This window comes from Pyrgilauda ruficollis, unplaced genomic scaffold, assembly GCF_017590135.1.
Source record: "Pyrgilauda ruficollis isolate IOZ18807 unplaced genomic scaffold, ASM1759013v1 scaffold49, whole genome shotgun sequence".
In the NCBI taxonomy this organism is placed as follows: Eukaryota; Metazoa; Chordata; class Aves; order Passeriformes; family Passeridae; genus Pyrgilauda; species Pyrgilauda ruficollis.
In genome coordinates, this window is record NW_024526488.1 from 1,003,499 (window position 1) to 1,025,240 (window position 21,742).

General features: G+C 37.8%; 1 protein-coding gene across 1 annotated transcript in view; it reads right to left on the bottom strand.

The window, feature by feature from the left end:
• VAV3 (vav guanine nucleotide exchange factor 3) overlaps nucleotides 1-21,742 on the bottom strand; it is a 148,714-nt gene that overhangs the window by 32,400 nt on the left and 94,572 nt on the right. The window contains exons 18-19 of the mRNA XM_041479637.1: nucleotides 20,728-20,750; nucleotides 17,693-17,738 (exon numbers count right to left, since the gene is read on the bottom strand). Coding sequence (XP_041335571.1) covers nucleotides 17,693-17,738; nucleotides 20,728-20,750 — 69 coding nt within the window. The remainder of the gene's footprint in view (nucleotides 1-17,692; nucleotides 17,739-20,727; nucleotides 20,751-21,742) is intronic.

The window sequence follows — 21,742 nt, forward strand, 5'->3', positions numbered from 1 at the left end:
ACTTGTGTGTACAGCTTTTGTTTTAGCTGTTAAACTGTCCTTATCTCAACCCACAGTCTTCTCACCTTAGTGTTTTGTTCCTGGCTGGGGTTACACCACAACAACAATTCTACTTCTCATGTAAATTAGTTCATGGCCAACTTACTTCCATTTAGAAACAGGAGCCTGCAGAGTTCTTTTCCTTGTCTGCTTTTATTTTCATACTACAGTTAAAGAGAGCAATCATACCCCTATTAACCTTCACTTTGCTAGGCTAAACGAGCCAAGTTCTTTTTAGCTTCCTCTCATAAGAGACCAATTCCTCTGAGGCAGTACAGCAGCTGCTTTACAGAAGTTCAGACAGGCAAGATCTAGGATATTTTCCTTGTTAATCTTGACGTTTCATTTTTAATTGGCACATGGATTTGTAACAAATATACTCATTAAGAATCCTGAGAACTAGCTGTAATTCAATAATGCAGACAAGAAAAAGTGGTATTCTACAGAAACCTGAAATGCTTTAGAGTTATTAATTATTTAGAGTATAATTATGGATTATTTGTGACAGAAACAGTATAGAACCTCTATGCATTAACTACTGAAATGTCAAATATGTTAAGCATTTAGAGACACTGCCATTGCAATGGACATAGCTGCAGTACTGACAGTGTCTGACAACAGCAGAAACATATCTGGCACAAAAATGTTACTCATGAACATGCTAAAGATAGGGTAAAATTCCAACACAAAGGACAAGATCAGGATTTCATCCATATATTATCATTAATGATAAAAATCCCGTTGGTTTCCATTAAGTCGGATTTCCACATGACAAAGTTTTTTATCTGGAAAATTTCTAATTTAAAGACACAAAAGAGCCTGGTAGTTTCCAATACTGAAGTCAAAAACCAGACTTATCCAGTTATGACACCAACAAATAGCTAAAGCTTACTTCACTTGGAAACCAGGAAAAAACCGCAGATTCCTAGAAAACTCTCCATAGCCAGGCTCTGGGCCACAGAACTAACATAAATTGATCATCTAAATTGTAGCACATGAGGAAAACAGAAAGCATGATAGATGAAGATTTATAAGGTACCAATTAGGTTACATTATACAAAAATAAGACCTTTCATAAACTGTGACATGCATTTGAGTATTTCATCTGATAATTATGAGTCAAGGAAGGAGGCTACAATTTAGAATTAACATAGTACATAATAAGTTACAATATCCATTATATATGAAACAAAAAAAAGTAAACTACTTGTATTCCTTACAGCAGCTCTGCATTTCTAAACAACACTGAATGACCCTCAGAGTTTCATGCAACGATTCAAAAATGTTATTTTTTGCTAACAACATGCATAATGCACGCCCTATTACGACCTCTATCTGTCAAAATTGATTCCAGCATCTGTTATTTCCAGCAACGCAAAACATGGTTTATGCTTTGGGCAGGGATCATTCTAACATACAAAATAATGACTCAGCATATCGGAGAGCAGGGTTCAAAGGTGAATTTGTGGATAAAATTTATACTATATTCATTTATACATGAAACAAATTTGTCTGCATTAAACATCCCTTCTCAGTTTAATTGAAGACTTTCTTTTTCTCTATGAAAAATTTAGCCTAGTCGCCAATATTTATAACCTGGCTGGGAAAAAAAACCCCACAAACGCAATGGAACTAAGCTACCTGACTTCATGAGGCTTTGAACCTGAAACAGAATTTTAGACTATCTGACAAGGCCACATCCTGATGTTTCCAGAATCACAAGAAAACAACACTGCCTTTCATACAGGAAATGACACCAAGGCTCACTAATTCTGTCCTTTCTTTCACCACAACAGCATTTTGGGTGTCTGTTTGGAACCTCCGAACCTGCTTTGACCCTTTTTGGTTTATATCTTTGCAGCTACTAACATAGAGAATGTAGTCCTGCTAAGAAAGAAGCTGACATTTAGTGATTGATAAGCCTTCCATAGTAAAGACCAGGAGGAATATTCCACCTGAAATCTCTGGGCAGATACATTTCCATACATCTTCACACACCAGCCAGGAAGTGAGGGCTAAGTAACTCATGGCAGTGTCTCATGGGATTAAATGTCTGAACAGTGTCATGGACAATTTTTAAAAAGCAGAAATTAGAGACACAGGCAAAGGGGAACTCATATCGAAAGAAAAATATACTATTTACACCATGGTAAGTAAAATTACACTTTGAAGGCTTCTGATCAAGAAGCATAACTGCAAATACTAAAGTAACAAGGAGTTACAATTGAAAGAGAAAAACAGATGGGTTGATAAGGACAGCAGTGTGAAGAACAGGTGGAACTGTTATACCCACAATCTGAGCATCCATGACACAAAATCACCAGCTTTGACATGTTTTTTGGCAACATCATCTAGGTCCAACACTAATATTAAAAGCTAATTAAAGGAAAGCTCTAATCTGAGCATGGGCTGTATGAAAACAAAGTCCTTTGGCATTCTCTGCACATTCTTCCAATCAGCTCTGCTACCTTCATTGTTTAAAAATCCTGTTCATAATCATTGTATTGCAGAATAAACCATAAACTTGGTTCTTCTCTCTTGCATTTATCAGGAGAGCACCTTCCCAACTCCTTATCAGTGTCATCCATCTCTACAACCAGTGCAAGTCAATGGCTTTGTTACTGCCAAGGCAAAACTTCTCTAGAAGGCCTCAGCTAGGGAGGAGGCATGAGGAAAGCAACACTACTAATCTCTTTAAAAAACCCACTTACATTCAGTTTCTGAGGTGGTCTATTAATGCCTCAAAACAGACTAGATTGGGGTGGGATTTCTTAATTTTTAGGCCAAGTACTTATAACACAAATTACAGAACTCATGTAGATGGAAGATGCCAGCACAGTCTATTAAGAGCACTCTTCAGAGTGGCAGTGATTTAAATAATTACTATTGGACAAAATTAACACAATAAGTACACATACCCCAAAGAAGATATTTTAATTGAACTTTATATTCTCCCAGTTTTAAGTCATTATTTTTGTATGCAATTGTTATTAAAAGTTCTAATTTTAGATACTGCTTTTAAGCCTTACATTCATAAAATCACAGAATGGGCTGAGTTGGAAGGAACTTTAATGATCGTCTCATTGCAACTTCCTGCCATGGGCAGAGACATTTTCCATTGGACCAGGATGCTCTAAGCCCCATCCAGCCTGGCCTTGAACACCTCCAGGGATGGGGCATCCACAGCTTCCCTGGGCAACCTGTGCCAGTGCCTCACCACCCTCACAGTAAAGAACTGCTTCCTAAACACACCTTCCTCCTTCCAGTTTAAAGGCAAGGTGGCTGAAATGCTGACAGATCCTGGGACTCAGGAATATTCCACTTGTCTTCTCTTTAACTGCTTTGCCTTTGTGTACTGTTCAATTAAGTCTCACTACTGGCATATGACTAACCACAACTCTGGAGTTTACCACTTAATTTTGAAGTGAAAACACTACACAAGGCTGATTATTAAAATATTTATCAGCTACCATAAGCCTTAAGTCAACTGTGAAGTTTCTGCTTATAGAAGTAAAGCAGGCCTTTCTCCCACAAACAGAAAACTTGCAAGCACTGCGGCAAGATGGGGGAAGGATGTGGGGAGAGCAAATTCCTCACTATCTCAAAATTCAGATGACAAATCTCTAATGTACTCCAAACCACATCTGACAAACATTCACATTTCTCTTCCATCAAAATGGAAGATTTAAAGACTCATCTTCCAGAACACATACAACTACTGGAAAAAACACCCGTTTTTCACAGTCCTAGCCATGCTTTCTGTCACTGTCCTCTCTTCTAACATTTTTTCCTTCCTAAAAACCTTACCGAAACAGGTTTTTTGGTTCCCTCAGTCCTTTACTACCTCTCAAATCTATGTTTTTCGAAGACTCTAATTTTCCACCATTTCTCCTTAATGCTGCATATATAGAAACTGTATTCTTGGCAGAGACCTCTGCAAAAATGGTCAACTATCAACCAAAATGAAGATGTGTGGGAGGAAAAAATCTGTCTGCTAACAGTCTGATCAACATCTTGTTATGAGAAACAGAAAAACACCACAACTCAGGAAGTCCTTGTGCTTCCCCAGGTTTTGTAGATCTGATCATTAGCAAAAAGCCTCCTGATAAGTGGCTGTATCTCCATTTTCTAGTTAAGATCCACACAAAACTTGGAACTACATTGCAGTTCATAGCGGGAGTTCACTGCAAGGAAAATAAACAAGACTAGCAATGTTATTCAATTTACAAGGCTGCTTTTTGAAACTGTATGAGTTCTATTTCTACACATTTATTTGTTTTTATATTACAGTAGTTTTGCTGCTTAAAGACAGCACTTAGTTTTGATCAGAAATAAGAAATTTAGCCAAGAAAATCCAAAATCCAAACTAAGTTTCAGAACTACTTTTTTTTTAAATTTAGAAAAATAACTCCAACAGAAAGCATTTTCTTACTTCACTCTTAAGCAGGGATATTTGGCACATCGTGACACTCATTTTAAGGAGCCTGGAAGCTCATCCCTGTGCAAGAAAAAAAAACTAGCACTACAAAAATGCTGCTGAAAAGCCACAATGGCTGCCTTTTAGGAAAGAATGACCCTATTCTTATTTAGATGGCCAATGGCCATTTGTCTCTCATGCCCTTAAGGGTGGTTCTGCTCATAACTCTCACAGATTCATTCCTGAGGTTCAATTTACTTTTGTGTCTCAAAACAAAAGGAAAAGAACTCTGAAGATTTTGGGAAATCAGGTGACAAAATTACAACACAACAACAACAAATTTTGTGTTGTGTTACAACACAAAAGAAATACAAAAATAAGTCAAGTATGCTGCTGAAAGAATCTACAAATGTTAACCCAATCCCATTTGCACAGCAAGCATTTTCATAAACTGTATTTCATCTTTCAAACACTCAGTCTTCCCCTATAATACACATATTCGTCTTTGTAGATCCATATTAATTCAGAAAACCTGAACATGCCCCAAATTGAAAAATTCAGAGGGCAAATGCAAGCAAGTATGTCTAAAATAACTGACATTTCTTGTGCAATTCCAAAATTATGTCTCAGTTTTTCTACTCAAATCCAGGTAATTTCTCTAAAGAGGAGGACTCGCTCCATGACTCCACTGAAAGAAAAGCAGAGAGCTAAAAAAGTCACTGACCTCCTAATGGTCATTGCCAAATTTTGTGATTCATTTAGAGTGAAAACTATTTTTCCTTCACTGACAGATCTCAGTTTCCTCTTCACAGCAGGTTTTCCTCCATACAAGTGTTAAGGACAAGCTCTTGTTTTCTTGTACAATTCTAACTTCAAATGTTTATTCAGGCAACTACTCCTTACTTGGAGTGACACAGGCAGCTATCCTTGTGAGAGGAAACAATTTTGGAATTGCCTGGATTGAAAAGAGTCTCAGCACTTTGAACGAGCATTAGAAACAGCTGAGCATTAAATGTTTCATGGGAATAAACAACAAAGAATAATCAGGTTCAAAAACACAGTTTTGACTTGTTTTGACAAAGTAATGAAATCTCATCCTTTTAATGTACTCGGGGAGGTGAACTAGGGATACAAAATCATGTTGCCTCAAAAGTCAGCAGCTTAATTTTTTTTTTTTAAGTTAAGCAAAATGGAGTTTTGGCATATGAATTAAAAAGTGTGGTACATGTGGTGCTGCTTTTTATAAAAACACATGGTATGAAGATTAACCAGTGTTAATTATCACATCTTTTAATGTGATGCCATAGACAGGCATGGCATTCTAATTCGTGTATTTGTTCAAACATGCACCTGCCCTCAGGGGCCAACAACTTGCATTGGGCAGATGAGCTATGAAGGTGGGTCCAGACAGTAGGCTGCAAAAGGCTCTGAAAAAGAGGGACAAATCTTGGAAAATAGAAGTAATTATTCCATAGAAGTAATTATATATTATAAATACTAACTTCCCCGTAGTAGGGAAGGGATAATTTTGCAGCAAGTAGTAAGAGGAAAAAGGCTTGAAAACAGGAACCCCACTTTGGAAACTGAGTTTAATACTGCAAAATGTCATGAAACCTGTATAGGACGTAGACCTTTTTTTTCTCATGTTGAGAATTCACAGACAGAATAATTTTAACAATATAGAATCCATGAAAATACATGCCTACACCACCTAGAATCTTTCACAGGTATCAAATTTAAAAACACACTTTGCTGAATATGTGCTGACATTTTATTCATCAAGAATTGCAAAAATAAGAATTCAGTTCTCTTTCAGGCAATTTCTTTTGTGCTCAGTATTGACTAATAGCATCTGCCTCTAAGATGAAAGGCCTTAGTCTCCCATTTGTGTTACTTACAAGAACTAAATTCTCTGGCAAGAGAAGCATTTTTAGTTATTACATAACGTGAAAGGGAAGTGGCTGATGCCTGGCAAAGCAGGCAGGTCTCAGCACATGACAAATAATTTTGCCTGCACGCACCCTCTTCATAATGCTGTATAATGCTTCAGCTTTTCAAGTCACTCTCATGATCTTACTCTTCAAGCAATTTTTCTTCACTGGGGCCTCTACCCTGACTACAGCAGATACTTCTTTTACTTCTTAACTGATAGTTCTTAGCACACATGCAAAAAAATTTCAGGCCTTATACACCACCTTTGCATGCAAGTATCAATAGACAAATGTTGCCAAGAATTATGGTACTATATTAAAGCAACGAAAAGACACCGTTGTTTCGGCTAAAACAAACCTGCTCTAAAAAAATATGCCTAGTTATTTCTGGTCTGTATAGGCTACAGCAAATAAATTATTTTCTTTGAGAAAAGAGAACAAAACTTGTTTTCATTACAAACTATTTGTGCAATAGAAGTAAAAAAAAGATGAATATGCATTTCACTGTTAACATCAAAATGCAGTTAAAATTGTTTATTCCTAAATAGTATATACTTGGGATTTTGCTTTTATGCTGCATACTTTGCATATTTGAAAATATGCCATCTATGAAAAAAATTCTAGAAATCCAAAATGCCTCACATTTTGTGATGCTTCCAGCTTTTCCATGAATTTGCAGTATCCCTAGCCTCAGTTAGCAGATATATCTGGACAAAGGCATTCAGACTACAATGAAAATATCCACTGAGCATAAAAATATATATTTTACATATAAGTTTTTACTGTATTCATTTACTGTATTCAGCCTTTCTTTTCTAGCACAGCTAGCATATAAAAAATTTTATACTATTCTGATATACTGTTTCTACATATTCCCTTTTATCAAAGAAAAATATTTTGAATTTTTAGTAACAATTTTCAAAATAGTTTACAAATTTGAGAATAATTTTCTACATCTACATATAAATAATTTCTTAATCTGAAGAGTGCTTACATGATGAATAAATAATAAGCTGTAAAAGGACTTTCTCTTAAATGCAAAAATGAAAACATACAATAAAATAATCCATCACTTGATCTTTGTTGCAAAATCAAGACATTATTGGTAAATTATCATAGGCGATAAAGATGGATATCAAGTTTAGTCCCTGTCAAGACATGAATGCTGCCATAATAATCACACTGCATCTTAGAAATTTTTGCTTCTTTCCTTCCCTGTCAAGGAAACCCTCATGTAATATATTCATCTGCTCAATAGTGAAGGCTCTCCTTCCATTTTCTGTTTCCAGTCTGAATGCAGATTATATACTCCAGCAGAGTGTGAGATTTGTTAAGACAGAAACCATACCCGAAAGCAATAAAGTCTGTGGGTTGATATCCCAGCTAAGTCAGGCTTATCTCACTTCTCTCCTCACTGCGGCTGCCCCCGCTGCCTCCCGTGACCAGTTTGCCATTTCCTCACTGAAGTTATTTAGCCTATGACTGGGTGATCCACAGGCTCAAAGGAAAGGCAGTAAGGGGACGCCTTGGTGGGAAAAAAACGCCACACCTTGTGGCAACAGCCCATAGTTACAGCCAAGAATCACCAGAGATCAAATGACACCAGCAGAACACCCAGACTTGGTTCTTTCTCCCAAAATACTGCCCTGACAAAGAATACACTTAATTCAGTGTATGTAATACACTCAGACACTTAAATCCCAGCACTGGCTCTTTGAGCTTAGTTGGTCCTTCAGTGTTTCTCAGGTGCCTGAGCCTTGTGCAGGGCAACACAAAACTACAGGGTTTAAATCAATACCTCCAGCAATGGACAAATAAGAAAGCTGCACACAATGCACAGGAGCAGTCAGAGCTTTAAGTCCCTATCATTAAGCCTCATACTCTTTTCCTTTTCAGCCTCTCTTGTGCCCATGATAAAGCAAAAAAAAGGGGGAGGGTGGAAATTATAGGGCAACCTGTAGGGTCTTCTGTAAAGAAGAAATAAAGCAAAAAATGTTGAAGATATACCACCATTAAGTGAATTCCAGAGTACTGAAATGATTCCTGCCAGTCACAAGAAGACTGCTACTGCCAGGAGTGCAATGTTGTTCTGGAAGGAAAACTGTGATCCATACTCAGCTTTTGTTGTATTATATTTCATGCTATTTGTTGCTGTCAAACCCGATTAAGGAAAAAGTCCAAGAAGAGTAAACATCACGCTTTGTCTGAACTAAAAAACAGTGCCTCATGCTCCCCCCTCTCCACATGCCCTGTTCCAAACAGGTTGGTTAAAGAATAACCTCTACGGTTAAGGGACTGGGGCAGGTTTTCAAGGTATCAGATAATGAAGTTACTTTTTAATTCCCTGTTGCATACTGAAGCTTAAGAAACACAAGTTCTAAGAAGAGCAAGACTGAACATGTCTTCTATTTATTTGCAGGTCAGCAAGAGCAGCAATGAGGGCTGAACTCCAAGTTCTTTCTCTTAATGCCTAAGTACTTTACCTTTTTTTCCTAGATAAACCACATCTAAGGATTAAAATAACCAAATAAATTGATTCTACTGAAAAATCATCAGATCAGGTTTATAATGTCACTACTTGAAAATGCTAAGTATCAAATAAATTCAAACATTACATCTCTGAGCTGCTAATTATGATCTGCAAGCTATTTCTTAAAACAACTCAGTACCATAAAAATAGGTAGTTATATGTGAGAAACTCAGTTGTAATCAGTTGTAGAAACTCAGTTGTAGATGTCTCACCACAAATATCTGACAGTTGTACAAGGCAGACTGGTAAAAACTACTATAGAAACAGAATTTACAGGTATATGGATAATATAATATAAAGACTACAAATACTTTTTAAGAACAAGTCAAGGACATTGTTTAGAGTTCTTTAAAGTAGATAATGAAGTAAGATTATATATTAATGTGGATTAGCAAAATAATTTTAACAGGACTCACAATGAGGCTCTCTTCCAGCTTACATGATGTAAGAGGAAAATTTTCCCCTCACCCCCAATAAATAAACAACAACAGGACAGGACAAAAAAGGCTAGAACATCAGTATTTTTTTTCAAATCGAAGGCATTATCCAGAAGGAATCTGAGCTTGGTCCTTCCTTGTTCAAAAAATTAATAAGCATTATTAAAATGGTAGCACAAGTGGATTAAGTCTTGGAGAAGGTGCAAAAGCATTGCTTTAAAAAGAACAGCACTTGCAAAGGACTGAAGGAAGATTTAATGAACAACAGGATTCAAAATCAGAGAATAACTCTGGCTGGAAGGATCTTTAGAGGCCATTTGGTCACACCTTCATGAAAGTTAAAGTAACATATGGATTGAATACTCATACACAATGATGGAGTGAAAAGCAGATATCATCACAGAGACAACACATCTCAGAGTAATTACTAAGTATTTTTTACAATCAGTTCTTCAATATCACAATCTAAATCTGCTCTGTAACAACACTAAGAAATTTCTTGTGGCAGACACAGATCTAGAAAGACTGACTACTCCCAGACCTAGAAGCACGCAAACAAGCAAACAGGCTGGTCAGACATACAGAAGAGCTTCTGTATCAGCAGAATTAAGCAGATAATAGCTGTTCAGGCTGGAGGACACATGACTAGAGGGGATGTGACAGACCACTCATGAGTTGCATAATAGAAAAAAAAGTACTAATTTCTTTATTTATTAATCATTTTCTCGATCCAAAAACATACAGGCATTGGAGTTGTTATATTTGCCAAGTTAAAAGCAAACAACAAGATGTGCTTTATTCACACAACTAATTATGAGAGTGACAGTTAAAGGATGCTGTGAAGATTTTAGACTGGTTTAAAGAAGTGGTAATGAAAATACATGGAAGGAAAATTAAGAGCTAACAAATGAATACACAAGGTAAGGCAGGAAGTACCACAGCACCTTACCCCAAATTCTCTCCTTCAGCATCCATTTAATTGGCTGCTGTTGGAGAGATCCTGAGCTACCTTGGCCTGCAGCCTAGCTCAGCCTCATTGTTCCCTTCTCTGGCAATCTCAAAGCGGTGAGCACATTAAAAACTCTCCTGAAAAGCAGCATCAGTTTCTCAGGCTCTTGCCTCTGGCCTCTTCTACCAAGCTTTAAAACCTTCCTCAGGCAAAAGGCAGAGGCAGTTCTGGGAGCTTCTCTTGTGTGAATTTTCAGTAGTCTTTTTTCTCCCATGGGATGGCTGTTTTCAATTTTACAGTGTTTCCCAAATTCTTTGTGTGAGAATTACTTTGAAGTAGCGATCAAATACTGATTTAGTTAAATGAGTGAGCCACAAAAAAAGAAACCATATGCTTTAGAGTACTGTTAAAATTCAGTTACTTTTGACTATTTTTAATCATTCATTGCCTTATTATCTTTGTTTTGCCTTCTGAGAATTACAGCACCCTTAAGATTAAAATCAGATATGAAAATAGATGGGTAAATGCAATATTCCTCTTGAAGATGAATAAGAGATTTCTAAGTCCCAAAAAACTTTACCAAATACCAAGCAATTCCCTTCCACTTGCCAAGGTAAGTAAAGGCAAATTTAGGCCGCACAGCTGCTGGCACAGGTCTCTTCCTTTTATTAAACAGTGCTGCACTACTTTTGTGTGTGTTTGAAGCACAAAACAATGTATTTTTTTGTTTTATTGATCATACTTGTACGCCCATTTTTTCCACCTCTACTTGACCTTTTCCTTTTTTCTTCCTGACAACATCCTTGCAGTTATCTCTAAACAGTGATGTTTTGCTTAAATACTTGGTTCTGAGTGTTTTTATGCAGAAAAGGAGAAAGATACTGTATGATTTTTAATCCACCTCAGCTTAATAATTATGTTAGCATATGGCTAAGTATGTATTGAACACCATTACTTCTGTAAGAGAAAGATGAAATGTTAATTACTTAAGATATAGAGACAGTCCCAAAAACACATCCAGTAAGACAGAAGAGTTTAAATCACTCAACTACAAACTAATCTTGCAATCCAACCAGACAAGGATGAAAGAGTTTGACAAAATAAATACATTTCACCCTTTGGCATCTGGGTCTTCTGATGTTTAATTAAAAGAAAAGGCTAAAGGCTATGTTCTTCTCTGAAAGTTAGCTCACTGCTGAGATGCCAAGGGGACAGGCACCTTTCAAATACCTCTCCCCAACAGGAATGGAAAATAATTTTAATTTAAAATAAAACAACCCAAATAAAAATCATTAAACTGCATTTGAAATGCTTCATTGGAAGACAAAACTCTGTTTCACCTTCCAGAAACGCATTAGTGGAAAATTTCTTCGTGCAAAACATTAGACATGTCTTTTCTTGTAACACAACAAAGATGAATTCATTATTTTGTGAAGCACTGTAGAGGAAAGGAAAAAAAAAAAAAAAGGCAAAGATCTTGAATGTAATGCATATTTTTAATAAATACATGAGATAAATTAATTTGATCTCACTAATTAGGCTACACAATTCAGTGTATCTCTGAATTCACAGCCACTGAGGCCCAGCTGAGAGAACCTGTCCCATGACATGGGACCACAAAGAAATTCACTGATTCTGGTCTCAAACACCAACCCCCACCCCAGCCACTTGATGTAAAACATGCTCAAACATGTCTATCAACACCAAGAGATGGTCAGGTCAGAGCTGCAATCCAAGTCCCTCAGAGAACTCCAAGATTGCACACCGTGTCAGTGAGCAGCAGCACATCTCTCCTGCCAAGAAGCGTTCTCCTTGCAGCAAGTGTGCTCCCAGCTCCCCATTAAACCCATTCTGACCTGCAATTCCTCTGCTCCACAAAGATTCCTAGAGACATGTATTGGATACAGTAGAGGCACCTTGAACAAAGTGCTTAGATGCTGTGTAGAAAAGGAAGAAGCTGCATAAAACCCAGCCAAAAAGTTAAAGTTAAAATGTGTCACGTATCTGTACAATCAAACCTCACTGTCAGTTCTATAGCTTGCTTAAAACAGAAGCATGCAGAGAAGTCCTAAGTTACTCAGTAAATCTAATGCTCCACAAACATTAGAAAAGACCTCAAACAACTATTTCTTCACTAGAGAAAGTTCCATAAAACATTTTTCTTTGCTCCAGTATTCCTCCTGGCTTTCCTCAATTTAATTTACAGTCACACTCATTTTGTACAGCCATTAAAATACATCATATCACATGCTAACAGTATCCGAAGCTGGAAAGAATGCTAATTTTATATTCTAGTTTTGAGGGATTGCTATTCACTTGTACATTTTATTTACAGGAAATATAATTAAATAACAGTATTAAGTATATATGAAAAACACCTATCAGTGTATTTCGTGACTCTATACACAGGGATTCCTTTACCAAAGCAAAAAGATGCTACTTGGTCTAATTCATCCTGATGAAGACAATCCTAATGAGGAGATACTATCAATGACATCAGTCAACTCCTCATGAAATACAGGGGGCTTATTTAATGCTTTTTTTTGTTGGTAGACCATTTTCTGTGGCTTAAAACCAAGATAAATTCTTGCTCTCAACACTGATACTAACGGCCAGTTAGTTAGTACTGGGCCACCAAAACCACAGCCAGACTCCCAGGTAGCTGCTGCCACTGTTGACATGGAGAAATACATTCCTGAATGCACTGGGCTTCACGCTGCAGAAGGTTATTTTTTCTCATGCATGAAATTGGGTATTCTCTATACTGGGCTGAATGAGAAGACAACAGTCAATCAGGACTACTGAGGATGCGCCTGGATAGCTCCAAGAAAATGAGCGACACGCTTCAAAATCTTAGTTAAAGAGTAGCTTTATCTGTAACAACTGCATACTTCGCAAAGAATTATCTGCTGGTTGGGATATCCCAGCATTTGAGTTTGAGCCAGATTTTGCTTTTGGCTGGGCATACACTTGGAGTGGCACTGAAATGGAAATCAGAGTTAGACTTGCGTATCATAGAGCACACTGTGTAAGAATTTGTGCAAATATGTCACAGTCTAGCATGTTTCATGCTTAACTGAAAAGAAAATTTAAACTGCCAATATGACACTACTCCTAATTTTTACTCCAAAGACAGGATCCAAACACTACCACACTAGACAAACCCCTGAACGTTGTTTCACTGCTTACTAATCACACACACAAACTAGTTAAAAGATACCAAAATCCAACTTGAACAAAATATGAAGCACAAAGTAGCTTATTTCCCGCTATAGCTAATGAAGCAAATGTATCTCCAGTATTGTACCTCTCCCTACACAGATTGTTGTTGAGGTTTGTTTAATGCATATACTTCAGGCCCTAAACCCAGTGACACTCTTCAGATCCCGAGGGGTTTCTAATAATGTGTGTAAAACCAATATTAGAGGATTCACAAAGCAAGTATGGACCAGACACCAACCAGAAATACGAACACCTCTTTTTTAAATTATTTGAACTTTGAATTCCTGGGCTGAAAAATACATTTTCCCAAGCTATTGCACTGTATACATTACTTGCTAGTATTGTTTCCCTCCATCCCAAAAAAGTTTGGGATATTTTACTTATATTTGGGATATTTTACTACAATATTTTACTTTCTGTGATGGGAAAAATGTTGGTTCTGGCCATTGGTTCAGAACTGAGCCTTTCTAATCTTTAATCCTTGCTTATAAAGAAATCAGCTGTTTAAGAAGTCAGAACATGCTCAGTAGTGATCTTTCACAGATCAGATTTTGCATTTAATCTACAATGAATCTTGACTATAAGGCTTCAAGTATTCTATTTTTACCAAGTTTATCCTTCTGATATGAAATATAATTTCACACTTCTAGAGATTAAAATTCCCATGTTTATATTAGCAGAAGTGTTTAGGGTAAAACCAGTTTCAAAAACACTAAGCTGTGAATCTATCATATTTAGACTCTTTATACTGTAAAAAAAAAAATACAGCAAACATACACTGTACTATTTCAATAGCTGAGAAAGACAGCTATTTTTACTCAAAATAAATACAAAGTTATTTCCATTAAAATCATTGGTCAGACTGCATTATACTTCTCAAGAATTCACACAGTAAGAATTTGTGCTTATGAATATACATATGAATGCTTCATTTGTCATTTAAGCCAAAGTATTTTCCATGCTTAAACATGTTCCCTACATGAGCATAAAATGTCGTAGAATTATCATTTCACATAACCATTCTATGCAAAAACTGACATCCGTCTGATCACTTCTCAAATGTATTTAAGCAGAATCATGTTGTTCTAGTCACATGCAAGCTGTAGATCAAATTTTCCCTGGATTTATAGCTGCAAATGTACTCACCAGTTCATTTCATCAATGGCTTTTATTATCTCCTGCTTAATCCAAAGAAAGGTTATTTAAAACCTGTCCCACTAAAACTTGGTAGATGAAGTAATTCAGGAGGCTCTCTGCAACTGGATTGCAGGCTGAAGGCCAAGGGCACGGCATAAAGACAAAGCTATATTTTGTAGGATTTCCAGTCTTTTCTTCACCTGTACAGTTTCTGTACACTGTTCTTTTTGTACACATTTTTTTCTCATGACTGCTTTCATTTCATGGGAATTTCTCTGCCTCATCATTAATAATTTTTTATTCTACCCTTCTTTCCTATCCAGCACAAAGCAAATCTCAAGGAGGAAACTGTCACTGTCAAAACTTTTAACCCAACTTCAAAGAAACAAAAATGAAAAAGCTATAAACGAACTTATTGCCTTTAGGGTACTTAAGCTAAAAAGGTTCCTTCATCAATGAGCTTTGCCAGCAAGAAACAAGATGTTTTAATCCAGTATCCTCCCATTGTTTTGTTTAGACCATCTTTCAACTTACAATACTTCTCATCAAATGTAAATGATTTTTCATTCTGGGCTAAGCTGTGTCAGCAAAAGCTGAATTTGACTTTACACATAAAAAGAGAAGCACCAATGCATTAACTTGACCGTGCTATTCATAATTCTTTCCTAAAATAGCCAAGACAGACATAACAAAACAATCTTGAAAAGTTACAACCCAAAATATTTGCATTTAGTGGTGATATCAAATTCCACCAATATTTAGTCATTGCAGGTGATGGTTATTCATTCACATCAAGTACCAGCTCCCTAACCTAGCACCCAAGCTTCAGCACCATCACAGCACTGGCGGCAGCAGCTGCAGCCAACCAAACCTTCTAAAACAGTCTGGCAGTCAACCTTTTGACCACCTCTCTCAGCAAAAAGAGCATCCTGGTGCTCAGACTCTTCAGAACTTAACATGTCAGTGCTCTTTACATGTCAAGCTCTGAGACTCAATGCAGTAATGTATGCCTGACATGACTGATCTCTTTCAAGCACTGCCCTCTGGATAGCATCTGTCTCTCAAGGAGTGTGCAAGCTGATGAACAGCAGTACTTAGATTATGCAAAATAGATGCCAGGAGTTTACCAAAGACTTTAAAAGTTACACCCACCTAGTTACAGTAGGACACAGAATGCCTATCTTGACAAAACGCAAAACAAAAATCTAATTTCATGTGAAAACTATCAGTATATGTATAGAGCACATTAGTATGTAGCGTGTTTCTCATTATTGTTTATTTAAAACCTTTAAAATGTCAGAAGCAATTCTGTAAGAACTCTTCTAGAGCCATGTCTCTAAGAAAGGGACTTAAAAGTTCATGCAAACACTCAGCAATTCTTTCAGCTTTCAAAAATATGAGGACGAAGAACTTCACTCCATAACAAGATTAACCCAACAACTCAAAGAACTGTTCTGTGTAGGTAAAAGGACAAGGCAGAGGGCAAGCAGAACTGTATTTTAGGCATTGGCTACATACAGCTTTTAAACAAGTACTTAATTCAACTATTTTTGGTGATTTCAGTGGTACTTAGTCTTCAATAAAAACTACTTTTAAAGTGTCCTTGTATACAAAGATCCCACAAATACTTCCATCAGACTTCAACAGCAAGTAAAATCACCAACATACTCAAAAGGTTCTCAAAGCTGAATTACTTGACCTTCTCTGACTCTCTATGAGACAGCTGTGTTTAAAGGTACTGAACCTATAAGGACTATTCTGCAAGCACACAATTACACTTCACTGCAACATGCACCAATGAAAGGGAAGAACTCAGTCTTGTTAGCAAACACTTGGAAGAAATCATCCCCTTCTGCATTATTTAATTCCTACCCTTGATGTTTTCCCCTCTCAACTGTATTAATTTTCAGAGTTACAGGCTGCTCATTTTTTTCCTTTATGGCTGCAGTCACAACACACAGAACAATTTCTAGAATAATGAAGCAGGTTTATTTTGCTAGAGGGAACAAAGTGACGATACGTGTTCCAAAACATGTCAAAGGTACGTGAGTAAGAAAGGTGTGGTCTGCTTCAGCTAGTTACAACATTTAGACATTCCAAGCCAAGGCAGCTGCAATGCTAGTGGCACAACCAGCATTCCTACTTTTTGAAAAGTGCTTAGCTCTGCCAGGCTGTAATGTGGTGCACAGAATTGCCATCCTGTTTAATGTTTAACTCCAACTATTCTCAGATGTCCACATCTAGAAATATTTAATAATCCACAGCTTACTTTTATTCCAAATAATATCTGCATGACAAATCTCCAGTAATTAAACTATACAAGAAACATAAAGGACAGAAATGTAATTACTGACACTAAAATGACACTAAAAATATCACACAGTTACACTGAAAAACATTGAATATTTTATACAGACACATAATGGGTCTCCAGAGGAAATATTCACCCACTTGAGTACACAACCTATAACCAAGCATTTAATATTCTTAAGGGCTGTTTCTGCTGTGGTTCCACAGAACTATCTACTATAAACTAGCAGGAAAAATAAAATCAGTTTGAAGTTCAATGTAAAAATGCAATTGGTTTATGTCTTTCAGAAAAACAACTCACAATTAAGCACTGAGCACCACTACAGATAAGAGCTGAGAATACTCACAAGTTGAAGATTTAGAACCTGAACTTTATAAGCAATTGTCTGCTATTCATCCCTTAGTTATTTCTTATAAAACTACAGACTACAGTAGGGTGGGTCATATTAACTGAAAGCCCAGCGGCATTTTGTTGTTCAAATAGAACCAGAGCTCTACTTAAAGAAATTACAAGGGGAAAAAAATTAAGAGTTTAACCAGCTGACCTTATCTTTGAAATCCCAAACAAAGCAATTGCATTAGACCTTCATGACTTTAGCAGTCAAGTTCTCAGCACTGTGTGCATGGCAATAGCATTCACAATGCAACTTAACAAAGCAAGTCATAGCTTTCTTACTCTATTTTTTTCATGTTTAAGTATTAAAAAGTCATGACACAAACCTGGGTCCACGTGTCTAGAGCTTCTTCTAATTCCATTTGTTCGTTTCTGCAGAGCAAAAATAAGAATCAACGATATGAATAAACATGTTTTCATGGAGGCTCACTGTAATCCTTTCATTACCACAAGCTACTAGGCAAAGCTGGTTTTCTTAAGTTATTTCCCCCAACCACCAACACAATTATCTTTATCTCGTCAAAAGATCACACTTTGAAAAATATTCTTAGTAATGTTGATGGCTTTTTCATATATCCCATTTTTCCTGACACTAGGCTGAAAGACTGAGTCCATAGAAGGTTTGTTCATAAATCAGCATTTTTTGATACTGAGAACAAATGTATTTTCTAATCATTTATGAAGAGGACAGGGGAAAAACATGCAGTCTAGCATCATCTGCCCCAGATAACATCCACCAACACAAAAGTCAAAGCCACTTGCATTACTTTAATATGGTAGAAACTTCCATTATTTCTACTTTAAACTGAAGCTAACTACAATTCCCTATGGAATGCTTAATTTCCTTATTTTTTGGGCAAGTACTTAAATGTATTTAGCAACTCATCTGTCTCTGTAAAATTGAAGGAACCAGAGTTGTGTGAAATCAGAAACTCTCTGACAAGATTCAGACTATTTAATTTTCTATATTTTATACACTAAGCCACTTACTATGGATCCCTGGAAATTTCAATGTGCAATAACGCATATCTGCAAACCACTCATCTGATTTTGCAAACTTGCTTTATCTGGTAACTTGCATGATGATTCATGCATTTATTTATTTTTTAATCAAACCAAGCAGAGAAAGGCACATTGCATAACAAAGAGAACAATTAGGTTGCTCTGATTTACTTGCCGTTGATATAAGCTGATGCAGGACACACACCAAGGCAAGCCAGAAAGCAGTAACCTGAGGCATAACCCAATTACCAAGCCCTGTAGCAGGCAAGCAAAATCAAAAGCTTGGTTTGAAATTAGCTCTCAAACTCTCGAGTTCTTGGACTTTTTCTCTCTGCACCCCACAAGTCTAATTAAATAAAGGATACAAGTTTTGCTTCATCTGTAGTGGATAGAATAAAAATTTAAAGCTGATACCACAATGAAGATAATAGTACTAGATAAAAGCAAAATGCTCCATTATATCCTCTATTGTTTTTTATAGATGGAAGCCATGTTACTGATATGGACTGATGCAGATTGTTGAGCAACCACAGATTTGCACAAGAAAGGGAAAGGGGCAGGACTCGGGAAAGTACAAAGGGAGAGAGAGAAATGCTTAATTGAAATACAGACAACAGAGGGACTGTGACAACTCAAGTCATATACACCAAAGGACTGGTTGGAAAATGGTTTTAAGGAAATAGTTCCTGAGTTCTATAAAAATGAGCTCAATATCCTAAACCTAATAAATTACCAGTAGATTTTTTGCTGGTATAAAACCTAAATCCATGTTTTCCAAAATGACAGTTCCTCATCCATGCTTACATTTTCTTCTGCACAGAGAGAATTAAAGCAGGGATTTCAGTAGGAGTCTTGGTGAAAATGAACGTAATCCTGATGTTTTGGATCAACTCAATAGGCAATAGCAAATCAATAGCTCCAGAAAGGAGGTCTTAATTTTCCTAACTAGAAAAAAACAGTATACCTATTTTTTCATCCAGACACAGTATGGTCACCACAGTTAGCTTTAGGAAGCCTGGCAGCCTTGTCCACTAAACCCAGTAGATGCCCACAGCTCTCCAGCCATGCCTGCCAGCTGCAGGACTGGAAAGGCATCAGGCAAATGGACTACACTGTGATTCCCAAAGTTTTGAGTGCCCTTAATCAGCATCTGTCAAGGCAGAGACATGACAGACTGGGCAGCACCTGGCCAGAGGCATGGCTGAGGATGCAGTAAGGAGCAGGCACAGGCAGCACACCCCTCTCCTCTGCCAGAGCTCCCCTGTCACCGCACAATTCCCCTGCAGAGCAGGAGCCCACCTGGGGCCCACGTGCCAGGAGCTCAGCAGAGGGTGCAGAGCTGCCCCCACCCACCCCACTGATGTCTGGGGTTACAGTGACACCCAAACAGCTCAAACATCAGAGAGCACAGTTGTGGTCAGCCCTGCACATAGCTACCCCTGCACCAGCCATGTCAGCAATAACATCCTCCCATTACCCCTATCTGCAACAGCATCAAACACAGCCATGCTTATGGAGAGCAGCAACTTTTATACTCACACGCTGCTCATAACTGACATGCCATTTAAGCAATTACCATAAACTTCTGATCGAAAATATATGCTAGAAACTATTATGCTCTAGGTCTGAAGTGCTGCTTCTCTTTTGTCAGACAGGACAGACAAAACCCAGCTGCTGTGCCCTCCTGTACAACAGTGAAGAGGTCCCAGGGGCTGGCCAAAAAATGACTCAGGGTGGCCTGCAGCTTTCCTAGGCTGACAGCAAGCCACACTATGTGCATCACAGCATTTAATTACATGGAATTACATAAATTCCATACCACAGGATACCTCTGCAAACATAGTGTTTTCACAGCTCCTCTGCTCAGGTCCTATTCTAACATTCTCTCCAGATTACATAAATTCCATACCACAGGATACCTCTGCAAACATAGTGTTTTCACATGAAGAGGCAAACATTGCCCTGCCAATCCTTCATCAACCCAGAGCTCTCTGGCATGGCAGAGGAAAAACAAAAAAAACTTTTAACTCTACAGCCAGATTTTGTCTAGAAACAGTAAGGATCTATGAAGCAGTAATGAAGCAATGTATGTTTTCTTACCTGTAGCTTAAAAAAGCATCTCCACCCCTTTCAGTGCTCTCAGCACTGTCATTTCGTTGCAAGTTGAAGTCACATTTGGAGCAGAAGACATATGTACTTAAACATGAATACCTTGTTGCTTAGACAGCACTCTAAATAAATCTGTTTGCAAACCCAGAAGAAAAACATACCTTCTCCATCAGCATGTACACAGAGAAATAAGGAGCTGTTATGTCACCAACAAAACAAACATCACATGCAAAAGAAAACAAATTCTTACCTCATGTTTCACGTTTCCGTGCTCTGAAACATAAGTAAAAATTGGCATTATTGTTGATTGCAAATTGTGCACGTTTTATAAAGCAATCTCAGCCTGCGCTGCGTGGTGTAACAGAAAACCCCGCTGCCTCCTTTTGCCACCTGATCCGTGCAGCCGCCCCAGAGCGGGGCGCGCCGGGCGCTGTTGTGCAAAGCCCGCCGCGCTGCCGCTGCTCATTGGCCCCGCCGGGCTGCGCCCATGGCCGGGCTGCCTCCGGCTGCAGGGCACCTGCACGCTCCAGCAGCGGCACGGCAGGCCGGGACAGCACACCTGACAAACCCTGAGAACACTGCAAACATGCTGCATAAATACTGCCTCTCCTTGGGAACTCAGAGCTACAGCTCTTTGCAAGTCGAGTTCACACCTTTTTTTTTTTTCTGTCTTTTCACAGTGTGGCAAGGTGTATCAAGGTTAAAGGTATACCTTTAGCTTCAAAGTGTTCTATGTTTCATGTTCAATTCAACATTGCATTAGTATACCAGAGACCAACACCACTGCTGCTTTATTTGCTTTTACTATAAATTTCATGATACTACTTAAAATTTAGGGAAAAAATCCTGTGAGACATCAGAAAGACTGAATAAAGCCAGTAACACTTCAGTACATACACAGCACCACACATCACACAAAAGGCACAAAAGAATATATATTTTCTACATGTCCTTTGAATGTCTAATCTGACAGCAGGTATTTGGGTGCACTTTAGATTTTGGGTGGGTGCCTTACCAAAGCACACACAGCTGTATTTGCCTGTGTCTGCCTCTGGCAGTGCACACACCGCGGAAGCCCAGCACAAGCTGCACGTCCCTGGTCTCTGTGCACTTCAGGACACCGGAAAACTTTTACTTCACTAACTTCTGAACAGGAAGGCATACCCACAGTAAAACAAACAATAAACTTTAACTTTTGCTACACAAACACAGGTTCCATTAGGCAGGGAGTGTGGGAAAGCAGAAGGCCTGGCGTGCCGGGGCCG